At 37.2% G+C, this 22686-nt stretch overlaps 1 protein-coding gene across 4 annotated transcripts in view; it reads right to left on the reverse strand.

Annotated features, from left to right (window-relative positions):
- Positions 1–22686, reverse strand: part of LOC131663228 (UTP--glucose-1-phosphate uridylyltransferase) — an 826217-nt gene that overhangs the window by 392046 nt on the left and 411485 nt on the right. For all 4 annotated transcript variants that reach the window (XM_058933501.1, XM_058933529.1, XM_058933520.1 and 1 more), the window contains exons 3-4: positions 21026–21208; positions 20737–20942 (exon numbers count right to left, since the gene is read on the reverse strand). In XM_058933501.1, the coding sequence (XP_058789484.1) occupies positions 20737–20942; positions 21026–21208 (389 nt within the window). The remainder of the gene's footprint in view (positions 1–20736; positions 20943–21025; positions 21209–22686) is intronic.

Raw genomic sequence — 22686 nt, forward strand, 5'->3', positions numbered from 1 at the left:
TAAATCAATGATGTCAAATGCATTCCACACTTTTTGAGCATGCTCATAGTCAGCTTCAGAGATGTGGCTCTCTATCAATTGACTATGAAAATCTTCGATAGGTGGTAATTGAGTCTGTTTTAATCTTTCAAAACTGTTAACATACTCATATGGAAAAACGTCTTTTCTCTTCAATAATTCTATTTATGTTTTTGTATATTTATCTATCTTGAGTTCATGCTCTACGATATTTAGGTTGGTTAAGTATGAAGACAGTTTTTCGAGAGATGATGGCATAAAACGAAACGAATCAATAAATCGAAAATTTATAGTACTACCGTACGTGTTTTGTGAAAGCTATATATCTTTCCTTGTTTTCAGCTAAAACAGTCACATTTCCCTCAAGATCAGAGCTAGTAGCTATTTCTTTTATTATAAAATGAGAATCATATCCAGGAAGGTTATGGAAGACAACTGGTATAAAATAAGGATTCTTATAATTTAAATTACAGGATGCGTGAGCAGCACCTCTAAATCGACCCGTCAAATGACAATGATCTCTAACTCTTGTTTCATCAGGTTGAAAATATATCAATTTAATAAACAAACATTAGAGTCACGTGGTTTTGGTGGCCATATTTGATCAGATGAGAAGTTTCGGGGAAAATGCCACTTGAATTTCAAAATTATACTTCAGGTTCTTTCGATTAACCACCTATAGAAATTTAATAGAAAAATGATTTTTCTTGTAGAGGGTCATTTGTTAAGAAAGAATGACTAATACATATATATATTGTAACGGGGGAGGTTATCTGAAAAATGGAAAATTTATTTAAGAACAAACTCCCACGATGCAGAGCAAATCGCCGCTCCGTTAAACACGTATGATAGTACGTGTATTCGCCTTAACGTCAAATGATTTATCTTAGTTGTCTTCCATCAAACGGAGTTGAACTCACCTTAAGTCACCTGTCTTGTGACACTCGATGAGTTTTAAGTGTGAGCGACTTTATTCCTAATCTTCTTAATCCCCTAGATGTAATAAGATTAAAACCTAAGCCTTTTTCAATTATCTAAGCTATTAGGAAAATTAAATGACGAAAACTGCGAATAAATTTAATAGACTTTAATTAATAAAAATCACTACAGTCTTTGTAGGGCCGAAAGACTAACGCACGCGAATAGGATTTTACAATTAACTATGTTCGGTGAGAAAGAGAGAGAGAGAAGACTCAAATTCTACCGCGAACTAACGCTCGACGCGAATACAAAAAAAAAACGCTAACACGATTGGACAAAATACAGAATGTATTTTGTATCGCATATAATGACGGGAGGTGCACCTATCATGCAGTGCAATTACGGTGATCAGCCGTAATTGTTGATGCAAAATATCAACTGCCGCTGCCCCTCGATCTATCAGCTGCGCTACCTTACACTGTGTCTGATTTGCTGCAATCTGCTGCTGTATTATCCTGCTGCTTGCTGCTGCAATGCCGTTGTTGCACACGCACGTAATAATCCCAGAAAACTTATTATCGGCGAAAACTAAGTGCAAGACAAAATCGGCGGTATCGATATGAACACAGCTGATACGTAACTGCTTATTTTAAAAGATCGCGTGCCCCCTCTCTCTTAATTATTCAAACTAACGCGCGAGAAGCAGAATCGCGAATGGATCGATTAATTAAATCGACTATGTTGCAATATGTATATATATTGAGTTTATTCAACTTAATGTTACAATGATATTTACAATATACATTTCAATTTTGTTGAGTGACGTGTCTTGTTTCTTGTTAGTGCTTTGTGTTGTATTTGTGTGTGATTGTGCTTTGATGAGTTGGTGTTTTTTTTTTCTTTTTCTTTGCGCTTCCTTTTCCTCTTCTTTCATCTGTCCGTATTAGGGCTTTTACACCTTTACTGCGATATCCTCCGCTCCCTCTGCTTTCACTCATGCTTACTACGGTTCTCTCTTACCGTTTTCTCTCTTCTCTCTTTTCACTTCTCTTTTTCTTTCTCTTTTTCTTCTTCATTTCTTCTTCTTTTCCACTTTAGTTCCCTCATCCATGCTATTTTTTCTTTGCTCCCAACCATTATTTCTTCCCACTTTTCTCCTTCTTTTCTTGTCATTTCGCATTTTTCTACTATGTGTTTCCAGTCTTCCTCTTCTTTTTGGCATAATCTACATTTCCTATTTTCCTCTTTTTCCCAGTATCTACACCCTCTTATCTCGTTCCCTAATCTAAACCTCTCTCTTATCTGTAGCCCTCTTATTTTCCCTTCATTTTGTATTTCTATTAGTCTACTCTTCTTCATTTCCTCCCTTATCCCCTTCCACTCTCTTATACAGGGTGTCAATTAAGTCCCGGGACGCCTGAATATTTTCTGAAGTACTTCAGTTCTGAAAAAGGTCAAGGTCATTCCTTTAGTAACTTTCAACGCGGAATCCGATGGTGACCTTGGATTTGACCTTGAGATTGACCTTCAAGGTTATTTCAAGGTCAACTTTGTTTTTTTAAATGGGAATCCCTATTTTTGACAACGGCAATCGAAAGAGCGGAAAATTTTACGTCCAAAACGGTATTTTTAAATTTTTTTTTCATGGCCTTGAGAAGGTCGATTTAAGGTCAAATGCTTGAAAAACTGCCTAAAAGCGTTTTTTTAATTTTTAAGATATCGAAAAATGACCTCTACAAAATTTGTTCAGAACAGAGTGGGCCACCGAATGCACCAAAAACCTTTGACCTTTAACCTCATTTTGAAGGTCATTTCAAGGTCGAAGTGTTTTTTGTAATGGAAACCCCTATTTTTGACCCCGGATTCGCATATAGCGCGAAATCAGAAAGAAACATTCAAAACGCAGTGAGTGGAAAAAACTTATCCGGCAAAAAAACTGTACCTATGTCTCTGCTTGCTCCTCATTTAAAACAACTTGACTTTCGGTTTGGATAACCGGTTACTTTATTATTCAAACAATCAAAGGTCAAAGATAAGGTCACTGTAACATGCTCTCAGTAGAATTTAATAAATTTAGCCCGAAACATTTTGTAAATGTTTCGCGAATAATATTGGATTTAAATTTCACATGACCTTAGCGATGAACGTCGTGGATCAATCAAAACTCAACATAATACCTTATCCAAACGTCGGATTTCGCGCTATGTGCTAATCCGGGGTCAAAAAGAGGGGTTTCCATTACAAAAAACACTTCGATCTTGAAATGACCTTCAAAATGAGGTTAAAGGTCAAAGGTTTTTGGTGCATAGGGTGGCCCACTCTGTTCTGAACAAATTTTGTAGAGGTCATTTTTCGATATCTTAAAAATTAAAAAAACGCTTTTAGGCAGTTTTTGAAGCATTTGACCTTAAATCGACCTTCTCAAGGCCATGAAAAAAAATTTAAAAATACCGTTTTGGACGTAAAATTTTCCGCTCTTTCGATTGTCGTTATCAAAAATAGGAGTTCCCATTTAAAAAAACAAAGTTGACCTTGAAATAACCTTGAAGGTCAATCTCAAGGTCAAATCCAAGGTCACCATCGGATTCCGCGTTGAAAGTTACTAAAGGAATGACCTTGACCTTTTTCAGAACTGAAGTACTTCAGAAAATATTCAGACGTCCCGGGACTTAATTGACACCCTGTATATCTTGATTCTTCCATCTTGTCTTCCATTTCTTTTTCTTCTTTTTTCATCAGTTCTTCTCTTACTTCTTCCCAGAACTCTTCTCTTTCATCGTCTCCTTCTTCTCTCTCTCTGTATTTTTTACTTCCCTCTAGTCTTTCTTCTCTCTCTCTCCTTTTTTTTCATTTCTTTCTTCTCTTTTCTTTTCGTTTCTCTTCATTTCTCTCCATGCTTCTTTCTTTATTGTTCCATCCCTCTCTTCTTTTATTTTATTTTCATATCTCATCGCTCTCTCTATTGCTTTTTCTTTTATTTCTTTCCTTCCTGTTTCCCATTTTATCAAATAACTCGGTGTGTTTCTGTCCAAACCCAGTACCCATTTTATATATTTCATTTGTAGTCTTTCTATTTCCTCGTATCTTTTCCATCCCCATATTTCTGCTCCATACATTATCACGCTTTTCATTAACGCATCAAATAACATCATCCTTAGCTTCCAATTTTCTTTAAATAGTCTTTCTCCCAACCCCCATACTTTTCCTAGTCCCATATTTATTTTACCTTCTGTTTTCTTTATATGTCTCTTATTCCCATTATTTTTGTTTATTGTGAATCCCAGATAGTTATATTCTTTTACCATTTCAATTTTCTTTCCTATCCACTCAAAACTTTCTTCCTTTCCTCTTCCTCCTCCTTTCTTACATTTCATCATTTTTGACTTTTCTACGTTTAATTCCAACCCTCTTTCCTCTAAGAATCTCCTTAGTTTTTTCAGCATCTCTTTCATCCCATTTTCATTTTTTGTCATCATTACTATATCATCCGCGTATCCTATCTTCCAAATTTTCTTTCTTCCTATTACCACTCCTCCTTCCTGAATTTTACTCATTTTCTCTTCTAACTACGCAAAGGCAAGATTAAATAGCGTGGTGCTCAGCGGGCACCCTTGCCTTACTCCCTTTTCTGTGTCGAATTCACTTATTATCTCTCCTCTAATTTTTATTCTGCATCCTGTTTCCTTGTATATTTCTTCTATGCTTCTTCTGATTCTTTTATCTATTTCTTTTTCCTTCATTATTTCCCATATCTTCTTTTTTCTTATCCTGTCAAACGCTGCTTTCATATCAGCGAAGAAGACAAACAATTTCCCACCTTTTTCCCTGATTTCTTTTCCTATTGCCGTTTTTAGCACGTATATTGCATCTGTTGTTCCTCTTTTTAGTCTGAAACCCATTTGCGTATCGCTTAGTATTCCTTTTTCTTCTATCTCTCTATCTAGTCTTTTCCTTACTATTTCTGCATATATCTTGTAACCTGTGTCCATCAGTGTTATACCCCTGTAATTGCTTACTTCTTCTTTTTTCCCTTTCTTGTAGACTGGTACTATTATTCCCTTTCTCCAATCCTTCGGGAATCCTTCTCCGTTCCATACTCCATTTAGACATTTTGTCAGGTCTTTTATCAGACTTTCTGTCCCTGCCATCCACGCTTCATTTACAATCCCATCTTCTCCTGATGCTTTTTTCTTTTTCATTCTCTTTATCACTTCTACTACCTCCCCTACTTTTATTTCCCCTCCCTCTTCTTTTTCACCTTTATCCCATTCTTCTCTTTCTTCTTTTTGATTGTGGTCCTTTTCTTTTTCTCCCAGCTGCTTCTTGAAGTGATTTAGCCATTCCTCATTACTTATCTTTTTGTCTATTTTTGTTCTTTTTTTCTTTCCTCCGCTCACTTTTTCCCAAAATTTCCTTCTCGTTCTATCCTTGCTTATTTCCTCCGCCACTTTCCTTCCTTCCTCTTCTTTTGCCTTTCTTATTTCTTCTCTGTATTCCCTTTTTGCTTCCAAGTATCTGCTTCTATCCCCAGTTCCTCTCCTCAGTTCTTTCAGAGCATTCATTACCTTGTCTCTTTTTACTTTACATTCTTCTCTCCACCAGCTTTTCCTTGTTCCTTTTTTATTTCTTATTTTCTTTTTTGTTACAGCGTTCTGCACTCTGATTTTTATCTCTTCCCACTTTTCCGTTCCTTCTACTGCTCCTATCCATCTGTGATACTCTTTTATTCCTTCTTCGCTCCAGTCTTCTCTTACCCTTTCTTCTTCTCTGTTTTTTTCTTCTTCAATCCTGTTTACTAGTTCCACTTCTACTGGTAGGTGATCCGATTTAGTTCTCTCTCCCATTTGCATTTTCTTCACTCTCTCTTCCCCTCCTATGTTTCCTACTATGTAGTCAATTGTCGACATCCCTCTCGCTCCTATATATGTAATTTCTCCTTCTTCATCTCCTTCTTTTTTCCCATTCATAATCACTAATCCCGTCTCTCCTAGCCATTTTACCATCTCTTCCCCTTCTGCGTTTATCCTACTATCCTTTGTTTTTATTTCTCCTATCTGTCCTTCGCTGTCCCACTCTCTTCCTTCGCCTCCTGTTCTAGCGTTAAAGTCTCCTCCTATTATTAATATTTTTCCTCTATTTTCCTCTATTTCTTCGGTTAGATACTCATAATTTTCTTTTTTCTTGTGCTGCATGTAGACTGATGCAACCGTGCATTTCTCTCTCTCTATCTCTATTTCCCCTACTATGACTTCTTCTGTCCTTTCTTCCTTCCATTTTACCTTTATTCTCCCTTGTCTTTCTCTTACTGCCATCAGTCCACCCCCTATCTCCCTACCCCTTTTTCCTTCCCTTCTCGAATCCCTCCATTCAATGTTATACCCATTCAGATTTCTTCCTATTCCTATTTCTGCTTCTTCTCTTTTCACCCATGTCTCCGTAAGTCCTACTATATCAAAATTTCTAATATATTTCCAGTCCTCTTCTTCCAAGCTCTTTATTCCCGCCACATTCCAAAATAACATTTTTACTGCTTTCCTTCCCTTCCCCTCTTCTCTCCTCTCTCCTCTCCCCCCTTTAATTCCGAAACCCCTCCCTTCCTTTCTTTGTCATTCTCTCCTCTCTCTCGTTCCACCTCCACTCTTCCTCCCCTGCTCTTAGCCCATTGTGCCATATTTTAACTTCCTTACCCTTATTTTTCAATTCCCTTGCTTTTCTTCTTACCTCCTCTCTTATTTTCCTTTGTTTCCACGTCCAGTCGTGATCTATATATATTTTTTTCTCCCCTAATTTACTTTTTTTCTTCATTATTCCCTCTTTTTGCTCCCATGAAGCACACTTTATTTGCCACATCCTCTTCCTTCTATATTCCATCCCTTCCTGGCTCTGTTTTGTTTCTGAGCCTCCTATGCTCCTTAGGCTTATTATTTCCCCCTTTATTCCCATTCTGTCCTTTAACCATTCCTCTGCGTCTCCTTTTTTTTCCCATTTTAGTTCTCTCTCCAGATTTGTAACAATTATATTATTTACCCTATTTTCTCTATCCATTCTCTCCTTCATGTAATCTATTTCTTCCCTATTATCTACTCCTTTTACTTCTACCCTTGTCTCTCTTCCTTCTATGTATTCTTTCATCTTATTCATCTCTTCTTCCCATCCTTTCATTTTTTCTTCCCACTTCTCTTGTCTTCTTTTTTCTTCTCTTTTCTCTTTTTTCCTTTCCTCTCTGTCTTTCTCTAATTTTTCTCTAAGTTTTTCCAAACCTCTCTCCCATTTTGCCTCTCTTTTTTTCTCCGCCTCTTCCATTCGTCTCATCATTTCCTCTCTCTCTCTCTCTTCCCCTCTCTTCTCAACTCTCTCATTTCTGCTAGAACTCTTTCAAATACATTGTCTTCTCCTTTACTCTCCCCCACCCCTATCAATGTTCTGTCCATTTCATTCCCTTCGTCCCCCTCTGTCTCACTCCCCTCGCTTTCACTTTTGTACCTTTTCGCCTGTCTCACTTCTTCCTTGTTTCCCCCTCTCATGCCCTCTTCGCTCTCTCTACCCCTCACCCCCTTTGCCTTCCTCTTATCCCCTTTAACGTCTCTCTCTCTCGCTGTTCCTGGTGTTGTAAACATCTCGTTCCTGATTCCTATTCCTATTCCCCGTCTTGCTCCCGCCTTAACTTTCTCTCTTATTCCCTCTATCTTCGCCTTTATGCCCCTCTCCTACGCTCCTCTTTTCCCGCCTTCTGACTTATCCACCCTAACCTATCCTTTCTCTCTTTATTTCTTTTTCACCTTTCTTCCTTCACTCTTTATCTCGTTCACTTTTTCTTTTCTCCGAACGTCCTTCCACTCCTCCTGCACCTTTTCACCGCTTTTCTCTTCACTTCCTGCTCTCCTTCACTCCAGAATCGGCCTATAATCAGCACTCACACAAGACACGTCTACTCTCTTCCAAGTCACAATATAACCTCTGCAATATGTATATATATACATACATATCCGAGGGTGTTCAAAAATTAAGGTGAATTTATTTTCTCCAAAAATATTTATTGGTCAATATTAATGTCGTCCTCTTTGAAGTAATCCCCGTTAGAAATAATACACTTGTGCAAGCGCTTTTTCCAATCATCGAAGTACTTTTGACAATCATTGTGAGGCTTGAGTTCTTTCAGCGATTCAGTTTTTAATCGTTGAAAATCAACGTTCTTTCATGGATTTCTTGAGTTTTAAGAAAAGAAAAATGTTACTGGGAACCAAATCCGATGAATATGGAAGCTGGGTCATGACTGTGGCGTTAGTTTTGGCCAAAAAATCTCTCACAAGCAACGATGAATGAGCAGGTGTGTTATCGTGATGCAAAATCAAAGAATTGTTTTTCCAAAGTTCTGAACTTTTTTTGCGTATTGCCTCTCGCAAACAACGCATAACTTCAAGATAATACTCCTTATTGACTATTAGACCTTGTGGTAAGAATTTCTAATGAACTACGCCACGATAATAAAAAAAGATAGTGAGTAAAACCTTGATATTTGATCGCACTTGGTGTGCTTTTTTGGATGTTGGTTCTTTTGGGGTCTTCTATTACGACGATTTGGTCTTTAGTTCCGACATCATAACCACATACCCACGATTCATTACCAGTTATACAGTGCCGCTCACGCACTTTTACCCCCCCACGGGCAAAATCAGTCTAACTTCAAAGTTTTATATCTCTGGTAGAAATTAACGTACAGAGACGCGCGTGGGTGCGTTTGAAAGGTCTTTTGGAGAGCTTTCAAATGATATGACTCACGGTTGCTATCGATTGTTTTTTTAAATTTTGCAACAATTATGCAAAATTGAAAATTCTGAAATTTTTTTATTATTTTTGACAATTAGCCAATTTTGGAAAAAAAATCGTACGAAAATTTGAAGTACACCATTTTTTAGCTATTACCAAGCCCTATCTGAATCACTCATCAAAAATTTATTTTTGTCAAATATGACGCGCGCACGGGCATTTTTTCCTGGAAGTGACAGTTTTTTTCAACATTTTTTATCTCCGTCAAATTGTAACAATCGAAAAAAATTTATAGGAGAAAAAATGTTTGGTTTTTCACGTAGAATACTGCAATAATTTTCTTTTCGGTTTTTCGAAAAATTTTTTTTTTCGGTTTAAATTATTTTTCAAGGTCGAAAAAAAAAGATTTTTTTTTTTTATGTAATTTACGATACTTGTTATGTAGTATTATTGAATGGGTGGAAAAAATTTTTTTTTGTGGTTTCTCATCTTTTTAGCGTACCGACTGTGAGAAAAAAAAATTGAAAAAAACCGAAATAAAAATTTTTCGAAAAATCGAAAAAAAAATTATTGCAGTATTCTACGTGAAAAAACAAACATTTTTTCTCCTATAAAATTTTTTTCGATTGTTACAATTTGACGGAGATAAAAAATGTTGAAAAAAACTGTCACTTCCAGGAAAAAATGCCCGTGCGCGCGTCATATTTGACGAAAATAAATTTTTCATGAGTGATTCAAATAGGGCTTGGTAATAGCGAAAAAATGGTGTACTTCAAATTTTCGTACGATTTTTTTTCCAAAATTGGCTAATTGTCAAAAATAATAAAAAAATTTCAGAATTTTCAATTTTGCATAATTGTTGCAAAATTTAAAAAAACAATCGATGGCAACCGTGAGTCATATCATTTGAAAGCTCTCCAAAAGACCTTTCAAACGCACCCACGCGCGTCTCTGTACGTTAATTTCTACCAGAGATATAAAACTTTGAAGTTAGACTGATTTTGCCCGTGGGGGGGGTAAAAGTGGCTGACCGGCACTGTAGCTCTTTTTAGAAATTCAGAATCTTCATTGATTTCATTCAACATCTGAGCGATGGTCGTGCGACGGTTCTTTTGATCAAAATTAAGCAATTCTGGAACAAATTTCGCTGACACATGTCTCTAGGCTAAAAAATTCGAAAGAATATTATGGCATGAGCCAATCGATATGCCAATATCTTCTGCAACTTCTCTAATGGTGATTAGTCAATTTTTTAACACAATTTTTTTCACTTCTTGAATGTTTTTGATCTGATTTTGATCTGCTAGGACGTCCATGGCGAGATTCGTCTTCCGACATTCTTTTGACCTTCTTGAAACAGCTTATATCACAAATACACATTTTTCTTACTCAGAGTAGACTCACCGTATACAATTGTCGACATTTCAAGAGCTTTACAGCACTGGATTCCATTTTTCACAGAAAATTTAATGCAAACTCTTTGCTCCATTCTTTTCGATAGAAAAAATTCGCCGAGTACACCAAACATTTCTAGCCTCTGACGCCTCTACCAGAAAAACAACAGATGATATACAGTCAAAACTATAAATATATGATTGTGGCGAGTGTACCAACACAACAACAAAAATTCAAAATCTGAATATACTTATCCCACGAAAATTGAAAAGTCACCTTACTTTTTGAACACCCCTCATATGTATATATACGCGCACGCGCGGGCGCACATGTATGTATAACTTATAACAAATTAAATGAATTTTTTATGGAAATGTATGGCATGTATGGAATTTTGTTTAATGGAGGATGGAGGGAGGAAATCTCAATCGTCCGCTATAAAAATGAGCTGTATCTCATCAGCTGTCGCGTTCGCATCGAGTGTGAACTAGTGTAAAATGTGAAAAAAAAAAAAAGAAAAAAAGAAAAAAAAAACGAGCTCCAACAAGACTGACTATAGGTAATTATTTGTTTTATTGTTTATAGAACATACTTTATATATTTTTTAAATATTTTTTTTATTTATGCAGATTTGAGCAAGCAAGGCTGGATAGCTTCACGTCTCAATGGACATGCGCAGACGTACGACCAGCAGATCTTACTGCGGCAGGCTTTTATTATACGGGGCAGCTCAATCGAGTGCGCTGTTTTGAATGTGGTCTGGAAGTCAGTCGTTGGGAAGAAGGTGACGACCCTGTGACGGAACATCAGCGGTGGGATGGCGGCTGCCTATTCATTCGCAAAAGAAGTTGCGGCAATGTGCTGATCGGATCGAGCCCCGTACCGGTACCTCCTCGAAAACATAGAGTTGTTTGTGGACGGTATAATCTCGAGTATCGGACAGTAATAACGTGCGAAGAGCCAGCGTACGCAACGACTAGCCCATCTACTGTCAACCCAACCCGAACCCACCTTCGAGTACAGACAAGCCTACGTTATCGTTATTCATAGAGAGCCTTGTTCAAAGCTTTTTTCCGATTTACATTTGACGGAGAAATGTGCTTCGAAAACCATATCAAATGCAACTGCTGGTATGGTATCTGTTTGCGAAGAATTTGTAAGTGGTTATAAGAAAAGTATTGATAAATAAAATGAAAAAATGAATAAAATTCGCGAAAGGGTTGAACAGTCGCAGCAAGACATAGGCAATATTTTGCGTCAACTTGAACCAGTTTTCGCACTGATTTTTCTTTAATAATCACTCCCATGGGTAAGGTGATTTAAACAGAAGCACAGATGGAGTTGGATCTTCTTCCAGAAGACAAACAGCAACCTCCTTGAATACGAATTCGTTCAAGGAAGTTTTGAAGCCCTGTACGTCTACAACAAAATTCATCGTAGTAACTGAGGAATCGACGACTTCGTCAATACAGTCGAATGAATGCCTTTTTATACTAAGCTCGCACTTGTTGATGCCCCACTATAATTTTTCGATCAATCAGCGGCTGCTGCTGCTGCTGCTGCTGCTGCTGCTACTACTACTACTACTACATCGGCTGTTGTCAATCCAGCTCAAGACTCAACAGTTCGCTGGAAGGACATCAATAGTGCGTTCAAAGGCAGAATAAAGACTGGACTAACCAATCTGAAACATCGGGATTTGAATGCGTTTTTGAGGCATGCCAAACCATTATTCCATGCTCAAATTAAGGAGATCTTGAAGAAACGTAGTTCTTTAAAAGTGAATGCTGTACTGGATGCCGAGTATGCAGTCGAAAAGAATAATTGTGATTAAAAGCTCGATTTGAAGCATTTCAATACGAAGATAGCACCGATACACCTAACCACAGACATAAACGAATGGTTCGTCGAAAACGTTTTAGAACTAATTAGTATGAGCACGGAAGAATTTCAAGAGCAAAACTCGGGCTGGTCTCTTCGTGTTATATTAAACTTAACCGTAAATATCAGCAAGTACAATCCTATGAGGGCTGGTTCTTATGCTAAATTGCCCAAGCCTATTAGAAGAAAGACAGCCTGTGTGAACGTGAGGAACAACGACAACGAATGCTTCAAATGGGCCATCCTTTCGGCCTTACATCCAGTGGCAAAGAATACATGTCGTGTCACTGACTATACTACTCATCAAGATAAATATAATTTCAAAGATATACATTTCCGGTACACCCGAAAGAAGTCGTGAAATTTGAAAAGCAAAACAACGATTCAGTGAACGTGTACTTTTCAAATTTGAATAATGGATCCTACGATGTGTTGCCGCAACATTTGACCGATGAGAAAAAAGACAGGCATGTGAATCTTCTTTTAGTGGAAAATTATTATATCGACGTTAATACCGATATAAGATAATGCAGATATAAGTCGTATATATGCGATCGTTGTTTGCACTATTTTCTAACTGAATTGAGGTTGACAAAGCACGAGATCGACTATAAAAATGTGAATATGTGTAAAATTGTGCTTCCCAATGGTAAGGATAAATTTTTACAATTTTGAAACTTTAAAAATGAGTGCGCGGTACCGTTTGTTATGTACGCCGATTTTGAGAGTCTCTTGGAAGGGGTGTCCAACGAGGATATATATATATATATATATATGCATGAAGTTTTTCTGCCAGTTGCGCTGCGTGAAGACGAAAATCATACCAATAAAAAAAATGTTATGGTCAGCGTCAGTCAGCGCACACGTGAGCTGCTGAAAAGAGAGAGCGTGGGAGGGGATGGGTGAGAAGGACCGAATGCGCATTGCAGTGCTAGCATGCTATTTTCAGCGTGTAGACTGGGAGAAAGACACCGATTAGAAAGCATAAGTAAGAGAGGGAGAGAGTGAGAAAGAGAGAGAGTGAAACGAAGTGTATAAATTGAATTTATTTAATTTATTGGATTGTAATAAATTAAAACTATATACGCAGTAACAAAATAAAATACATTGGATCTGTATACTATATACCACCAAAACTATAACTTAAAGAAGTGAGTACTCACATAATTTCTCTTTGTAAGAGACACTACTAGGCGAAATCATACATATCTTTCTTTCTCTTTAACTATTCTAATACATATATCTATGAGCATAAGTCATATCCACGTGTTTGCGTACAAACTTAACGATTATTAATTAATGCGGATCTGCTTTTTTAAATTATTAAATCAATAATTTCCGAATTATACGTTTTAACGACGTTAGATCAAACGATAATTTCAGATATATCTATGTGTGTTTATTTGATCACCGTGCGCGTACTGAAATTCCATCACGACCAGTGACTTGAATATTTATTATTTAGCTAATAATTAATAATAAGGTCGAAACGCCTGGATCGCGATATCGTGCGATCTCCCAACAACTGAATACGAGGGTGGTCCGATAAGTACTTAGCCTACAAAAGAAAAACGAAAATTTTGGAAAAGTGGCGTTGTATTTTTCAACATAGTCTCCTTTTAGTTCGATACACTTGGACCAGCGATGCTCCAACTTCTTTAACCCGTCTGAAAAGTACGTTTCCTCGAGGTCTGAAAAGTAGGCTTCCGTGGCAGCGATTACCTCCTCATTCGACTCAAATTTCTGCCCGGCGAGTGACTTTTTCAAGTTTGGAAACAAAAAGAAGTCGCACGGGGCTAAATCTGGAGAATACGGTGGATGGGGCAACAGTTCGTAGCCTAATTCAACCAATTTGGCCATGGCGACAGCGGAGGTGTGAGCCGGTGCGTTGTCATGATGGAAGAGCACTTTTTTCTTCGCCAAATGGGGCCGTTTTTTCCGCAATTCGACGTCGAATCGGCCCAATAATTCGGCATAGTACAGTCCTGTGACTGTTTTGCCCCTCTCCAGGTAGTCGATGTAGATCACACCTTGTAAATCCCAGAAAACGGTGGCCATCACCTTTCCAGCCGATGGGGCAGTCTTCGCCTTCTTTGGAGCACTTTCGCCGGGTAAAGTCCACTGTTTCGACTATTCCTTGGTCTCTGGTGTATACCAGTGGATCCATGATTCGTCGACTGTCACGAAACGACGCAGAAACTCCTTCGGATTGAGCTTAAACGGCGTCAGTCATTGCTCTGAAGTTGTCTCATGGTTGCGCTTGTTCTTCGGAGTGAGCAAACACGGCACCCATCGCGCCGACAGCTTTCTCATGCCCAAAATGTCATGCAGGACATGACCCACGCGGTCTTTTGAGATGCCTACGATCTTAGCTATCTCGCGCACCTTCAATCGTCGATCTGCCAATACGAGATCGTGAATTTTTGTCACGTTATCCTCCGTGGTAGCCGTTTTCGGAGCACCTGGACGTGGCTCTTCAAAAATCGACGTGCAACCACGTTGAAACTCATTAGACCAATTTTTGACGGTCGCCACCGAAGGAGAAGAGTCACCGTACACAGCATCCAAGCGCTTTTTGATTTCGCTGCGCGATTTCCTTTCCAAAAACAAGAATCGAATCACCGACCGATACTGCTCTTTTTCCATTTTTCAAAAATCAACGAACACACTTACTTTCACACGCTCTCAAAAACAAAATACAACTTCGATCCGGCTGAAATCTTAACAATAACCATCGACAAGGTTATACTACGTGATAGAAGATTTCTTTTGGACATTGGACTTTTGGACATCTGAAAGATTAAATGCTGTTTCCTATGGTACCCATAAAATTTTTATAAAAAGTTATTTATCCAAATAAAATTCAATTTTCAAAAACTTTCATTTTTATATTGAACACTTTTTTTATTGAAATCGAGTTTTCAAAAGGAAAACCTTTCGAAAACTACCTTAGTAATCGGTAGAGTAAATATTTAGTTTAATAAATACGTGATTCTCGGATCAATTTTTTACCTAGGGGTGTTCAAAATGTCGCCTCGCATGCATAATTTTTTCTGTTATGTTCATGAATTTTTTACTAGAACACTATGAGCTTATAAAAAAGTACCCAGAGAAAAAAAGTTCTTCGAATCATGTAAGAAATACACTGGAATTTTTTCAATGGGTTTCCAAAAAATGTTTGTTTTTACAAATAGTCAATTTTTGCAAAATCAAAAAATTGCTTAAAAGAATACAAGAAAAAACGGAGGAGCTGAGTAAGATCACAAAAATGATTTTTTTTAAGTACTTCGAGGATTAGAAAAAACTTTAGCACAAGTGCATTATATCCGAGGAGGATTACTATGAAGGTGATAAAATAGATATTCATGAATAAATAAATAATTTTTGAAAACATAAAATTCGCTATACTTTTTGAATAGACCTCGTATTCATTTAGGCATCGTCTTTGATTAATTGATAACTCATTATGAAGTTCATATTTCCATCTTGTAGTATAATTATATATATGGCTGATAAATATAGCAAAATGATACTGCAGTCGTAGAAACTAAGTTGGTCACCAGCTATCTGTCATTTGTTCGAAGAGATGCGATACGAGATATATGCCATTAAAATAAATAAAATAGATAAAGTGTTGGCTTGATCAGTCTTATAAACAACTGGATATCACTCAATCCCAGTCAAAGTTCAATTGCTGAAAATACTGATTGGACTAGTTTGGCAGGAGACTCTACTTATGAAGAAGTTAAAATTATTTTGAATAAAATTGAATGATTAATACTGTGACGAGAGCAAGCGTTGCACTTGTTCTCGTCGGAATTTTTCCAAGTTCCCCTCTCTCTCGGCAAGGCACGTGACCAGCGTTAGGCGCATTCAAGAATGCGTCTAATGCATAGTTTCTGTTTCAGCTGACGGAGATTGCCGAGCGGGGCCGAGCAGGCCCGAAGCGGCTACTATGGCGACAGAGAGAGTATAGAGATGTTAGAGAGAGAGAAAGAGAGAGAAATAGTCGGGGGCGTGCGTGCCCTACGCAATATTAGGCAGGTGCGCGTTTAGAACCAATTAGCGCATTGATTGCGCGCCGCCTAATAAGTAGGTCAAGTAGGGAGAGAAAAGATCGACGAAGATGCTGTGGATCGCGAGGAAAAACGAGCAACACAGACGGTAGTATGTCGAGGAGGGACTCAGAAGGTTTTCCGAGCCGACCGAAGCTAGACAGTGGATGGCCAGCGGTGACAGAAGTGCAGCCGAGGACAGAGGGCTGAGAGAAAGCCGGCAGGAGTTGCCCAGCGACGACCTGCAATACCGTACGCAGGGCGCAGCCAGGACTCCCGCTCCAGCATCCAAGGTCTAGTTTACAATTTAATCTCTCTCTCTTTCTCTCTCTCTTCATCGACGACACTGCGCGTGATTTTTAATATTAGGTGGGTAGCAAGACGTGCACACGCCGGCTACCTGCCTTGATGACGGTCGGGCAATAAATCGCGCAAAGAGAAATCGTCCAGGCGATCCCTCGCCGGGCGACTTTCTCTTTTAGCTAAATAGCTTAAGTCGGTTCGTTGTCAAGGCGGTCATCTGTCGGGCGACTCGCGTTATGTTTTCTATAGATTTGTAGGCGCGATAAGTTAGTTAATTTGTTCTTTTTGTAATAGTTGTTAAAAACGTCGTTGTGTTCATTCGATTAAAGTGTGTGTAATGCGGCTTATCATTATGCGGTGTTAATGTGCGGTAATTGCGGAATTTAAGTGTAATGTGACCTTGAATTGTTTGAAATTATATTTGTTTAAATGCGAATGTGTTATGTGTGTATAAATTTATTAACCATTGCATTTGATTTGCCTCTTCCCCCTTCCCGCCTCAATTACTATGAGCGAGTGCGCCTCACTTGCCCACCTTAAATAATAGCTAACGAACGAGCTTTCGTTACAATACTATACACGCTGTTTCATAAACATTGAATGAAACTTATATTCCTGAATTCGTTTTAAAAACTTATGTAAGATAAATTTAAATAAAAATTGTGTTGTTAATTATAAAATGAAGAAATTAATGTTAAAGAGCAGCCAACTAGCGGCATTAGAATGTAAAGCATACTCTTCGTTCTAAAGCGAGCTGGGAGCACCAAGTAGGCTGACGTGTGCGGCAGGCGTCATGAATCTTGGTTTCAAATTGAAACTTTCAGCAACTCAAGAACCTAATAAATAATATTACTTCTGATAAAAATTATTTTGATCAAAATCGATCGATGAATCAAGTATATTTTTTACAAGCCTAATAATTTAATTGGCGTTTTTTCGTGCTGATGTGATTTTATGCTCCTGCTGAAAAAGCAGCCACATACAAAAATTGTACTAGAGATATGGAGTTAGGTTTGGTTAAATAAACTTTGATATTCATAGACAAATTGAAAAAAGTACCCTTATTTTTTTCCTTTGTCGTGTGCAATTGTTTACAAAAGATACTTTGTAACTAAGTATTTTGTACGATATCTTAATAGAGTTTTACCTGTGGCTGTTCGTACTATTTATTTCAGAAGAATGGGATCACGCACCCGCCTCTACTATCCAGATGTCACACCTCTTCTAAGTCCGAATTCCCGACCTTTCAAACACTCCTACTCCACTCTAGCTATTCAGAGCGAACAAATTTTTTAAAATTATTTTAAATATTCACTGCTTTAGAATCAACACTTATGTTGAAATTTTTTCATAACGATTTTATATTTTCGGCAAATTAAAATAATAAAATAAAATAAAATTAATAAAATAAATTGAAGTATTATGTAAGTAAATTAAAGTATTTATTATTATTAAATTAATTAAGTAGTTAATATTAAACTAAAATAGAGTACGTATGTATTGAAAGTATTAAATTTCATAGAAATAATAATTTCTTTTTTGATGATGTCCACAGAAAATATTTTGACCGACAATAAAATAGAATTTTACCCAATCCACGAGCATCAGCATAAACTATTTAAAAGGTATTAGTTTGGAAGACGCGAACACTCCGACGGCTGAATAATTGTACGAATGAGTATAATCGTACGCGTAGGAGAAGAGTAGTAGAAATAAAATATCTATCCTTTAGTGATCTTCGCAACTCCTTTTCATAACAAACAAAACCAATCGTGAGTATGCAGTAACATACACACACACACATCTATTTGTACAAAGTGAAGTACATTGAAAAAATGTGTGTTCTGAATAAAGGAAGTAGGAGTATGCCACAAAGCTTATTAACAATTTCAGGTAACTTAATTTTTATCACAATCAAATCAATATTCACGCTCAAAGATTATTCACAATTTTAGGTAACTTAATTTTTAATATACATATAAATGAAACGTGAACTTAATCCTAACGTAATGCCATAAAATAAGAATCGACAATAATTATCTGTGCGGATCACAAGCTATTTTATGTAAGGGTACCGAACTAGGTAAGAGCTAGCACGCGTCTGACGTCGTTCTGGAAGAGCTAGAAGAAGAAACGCCAGCCGGGCAACCGACGCTGGACTCTCTCTTACGGGTTTTCTCCCCGCTCACAGCCCGAAGGCCCAGAGAGCAGCTTTTCCTATCCTACTACATATAGTCGCGTAGTCTGTTACCTAGTTCCAGTTCTCTTACGAATATCACGACTTGGCATTGGTGGCGGCCCACTGCCTGCCTTATTCTCTGAATGAAGGTAGGAGTTTTAATCCTTCTTTTGTTTCTTTTTGTCTCAAGGAACCTGTATGTTCTGAGACTTACGATTACACGCGGTTTTGCTTAATAAGTTTAAGGGCGGTGATAGCGACTTTGCAATGTGTTTTTGTGCAAAAATTTTTCAACTCACTAGGCCATACAAAAAGAGTTTCGATCGCCTATCGTCCCGCGAATCACTCTAAAAGAGGCACTGAAGGTGTCCGCATATACGCGCCAGTCGCTGGTAATTTGTCTCTATACCTTTGTTCGTGAACTAATAGTTACGAACTACCGCAACAATTATTTGTGCTCGCACGTTACTTTCGTTTGCCTCACGATATTATTGCATTAACACGATCGATAACTAATCACGGCTACGGAAGATTTACACATTTTTTATTTTATCGGCCGAGTGCAGGCCGTGTTTGGTCGCTATCGAAAAGGCAGACAAAAGTAAAATTGCGAGGTGCAGATGTGCGCTTCAGAGTTTCCGAAGGTGTCAACCCCAACCATGCGGTCGGGCGATAAGATTTTGGTCGTAAGTCGGCGACTGTAAGTTTTACATTTCCCAGATCATCGCGATGATCTTCCAAACGTCTGATATGTTACACAGAAAAAAAAAATTTACTCGCACACTTCTCAAATCTGCCGATTTCCTAAGCATATAGTGAAGAACAATCACGTGTTTTTTAAATCGTATTACAATTTTGGAAACGCTTCACAACAATTTATTCACCGTTTTCTAAATCGTTTCCAACCAATTTCTTAAATATCAAAAACTATTCACCGAATACGTATTGCAACGATTACCGAAAATCCTTCGACTCGCGTAGGTTAACAAGCGGCTGAGCGGAATAGCCGCGATCGGTTCGAGAGAGAGAGAGGGCGCGTAGGGGCAATGACCATTTTTTTAAATCTATGTTTATTATAAAAATTATTGTTTTAATAGATTTTCCGGAAGAAAACTAGTGTTTAGTAGATGAAATTGGAATATAAGTATTTAAGATGGATTAATTCTTTTCCCTTTCCTCATTTGTTCGAAAAGATCGTAAAATGTACAAAATTGTCAATTCTTCAGACGCAAACTAACACTAGTCAACTAAATTTATTTATGTACCATTCCACGATTACAAACGGATCGCTATTAAGTATATATATATACGTAATTAATGAAATGACATGCTTCTCTATTTACATTCGCTTACAGACTTCATGTTTATATGTAATTATTCACTTAATATTTATACCAAACCATGATTCGCTATTATCATAAGAATACTATTTTATTTGTACTGATTTACTGAAATATGTAGATATACTAATCTTCAATCATAGGTACAGATATACGGACCTTGTAAAAAATTGGTTTTATAAGAAACAAAGAAGAAACGGTGCTTGACGACGATGAAAAACATGAATAGTAATTTTGACATATCCAAATTTTAAATGCTTATAAATGAAGAAAAAGGATAAATCCTACATCGAAATTTATATTCCTATTGTAAAACTGTATAAAATAATATTAAAATATATCTTTATAGTTTATTGCTGTCTTGTAATATATGAATTTACGAAAATCAAACGCGTGGTAACCCGAAACTGATTTGATAATATAGTCGTACGATTTGCCCCGCAGAATGCATGCCACAGATTGCTCCCATGATCATAGATCTAGTTTTATGGAGACACTTTTTATATTTTAAAAATACAAGCGAGCTTGAAATTATTTTGGAGATTGTAACAAAAAATATGAAATAATAAATCTGAATGTCGTAGTTTGAGAATCTGTAACCGAAATATCATTTTTTACATAATACGTATATTATGTATACGTCCGAACTATAAAAGAATTAGTAGATTTTTCTAAACTTTGTCTTCAAATGCCCTTGAACGTGAGGCGCTGAAGTAAAATTGACCGTGGATTCGGTTACAAGATCTTAAAGTACATAAAAATATTGTATGTCGTTTTTAGTAATTTCTTTCTTTATGTATCGAGTATTTTTTTAAATTAAAATCGTTCCTGCAGTATATTTTTTTAATTACTTTGTTGAATCAGAACAGCAACTTACGCTTCAATGTCGTCATGTACTCTGTGATGCTTAGCTATAGGCAATAAAGATTCTTTGCTGATCCGAGGGTAGCAACTCTGATTAAAAGTATGGATTTCTACATCTATTCCCTTATACTTTTTAATAATTTTTTGAGTATCTATATCTGTATTGAAAGAATTCATCAGTACTAGTGGTACGCTTACTCCGTAGATTTTATTCAAATTCTAAAATTTATAGAGTTATTATGTTTTACTTATAAATTGAGATTTTTATACCGTTATAGTTTAAATTTATTAGAAAAACGCACCTCTATTTGCTGTACACTCAAATCTAGAAATGTAAGACCATTGCGAACCGTGATAACTGATTTTGGTCCGTGACATCCCATGCTTGTTCCAAGACCACCGTTTAGTTTCACAACGACTAATTTTCTTAAGAAATTTTTTATTTCGTCAGGCGTAGGATCAGGAAGATGTTCATAATCTTTGATCTGAAATAATTATGATGATATATTTTTAAAATAATTTATTTAATATGATATCCCTCATAAATATTAGAAGCCAAGTTTCTGGATTAAAAATTGAGTAAGAAATCACATAAAAGTAACATGAAGATTTTTTTTAAATCTTTCGTCAATTTAAATAGATATTTTCGATTGGTTTTGTTGTAACGAAAGCTTGTTCGTTATCAGTTTTTAAGGTGGACAAGTGAGGCGCACTCGCTCGTAGCAATCGAGGCGGGAAGGGGGGGAAAGGTAAAGAAATGAAAGTCATTAGGGTATTATAGACACAACAAAAATTCGCATTTAAACAAATCTAATTCTAACCAAATAAAGTCAAATTACATTTGAACTTCACAAATACCGTACATTAACAAACCGCATAATAATATGAACTCTTATAATCAACTTTTACAAATCTTAGCTTAATGAACAGTGTTACTAACACGTCTTAACACTATAGAACACAACGGTGCTCTCAACACCATTTACAATAGAAAACAAAGAACAAGTTAACTAACTTTTCGCGCTTACAAATCTATACGATATACAACGCGCGTGGACCGGCAGATGACAGCCTTGACGACGAACTGACTTAGGCTACTTAACTAAAAGAGAAAACCGTCCGGCGAGGGATCGCCTGGACGATTTCTATTTGAACAGTTTATGACGCCGACCGTAAATAGAGCAGGTAGCCGGCATGTACACGCCTTGCTACCTACCTGATGCTTACAATTACGCGTTGTGCCATACCGTTGAAGAGAGAGAGAGAGAGAGAGAGAGAGAGAGATTAGTTTGCGAGACTTGACCTTCAATACAGGAACGGTAGGCTTGGGTGCGCCCTGCGCACAACGTTGCTGGCTGTCGCTGGGCAACTCCTGCCGGCTTCTCCGGATAGCGTCCCGACCAGATGCTGGAACAAGGCAGTCGTCTTCTTTACTCTCGGTCTTTCTCGGCTCCTTGGTGACGTGTGCGTTTGGCTGACCCTTTGTCTTCAACTGCACTTTCGACATTTCACTGCTGACCGTCTAAGCCGTCTTATAGTCCAGGTAATAGAGCCCTAAAAAGAGCATTTCACGTATTTTTTTCCGGAAAGCACGAAATTTTTACTGTAGATAGCTGACAATGAGTGTAATAACATATCTTCATCCAAAGTCTGAAATCGGTGCAGAACATTGTTAACCAGCCGTTTGAAAATAAAAATTTGATCTATTTTCATGTTTTCGCGTAATATCTTTTTTATTAGCAGTTGAATCGAAAAATGGTGGAATGGTTTTTTGTTTGTCTCGGCAAGACCTACAAAAGTTTGTGTCGCACGTTAATACATGTTAATGAAATAAAAAGTTATTAACACAAAAAGGCCAATTGTTAATTTAATAATTACCGTTTAATATTTGATCATAGAGATTTTCCATCTACCTCAATGTAGTACTTATTACGTAGAGATTATGAGCTTTGAAGCCGCAAGA

The sequence above is a fragment of the Phymastichus coffea genome, unplaced genomic scaffold (genome assembly GCF_024137745.1).
Source record: "Phymastichus coffea isolate CEN01 unplaced genomic scaffold, Cenicafe_Pcof_1.1 PCOF00002, whole genome shotgun sequence".
NCBI lineage: Eukaryota > Metazoa > Arthropoda > Insecta > Hymenoptera > Eulophidae > Phymastichus > Phymastichus coffea.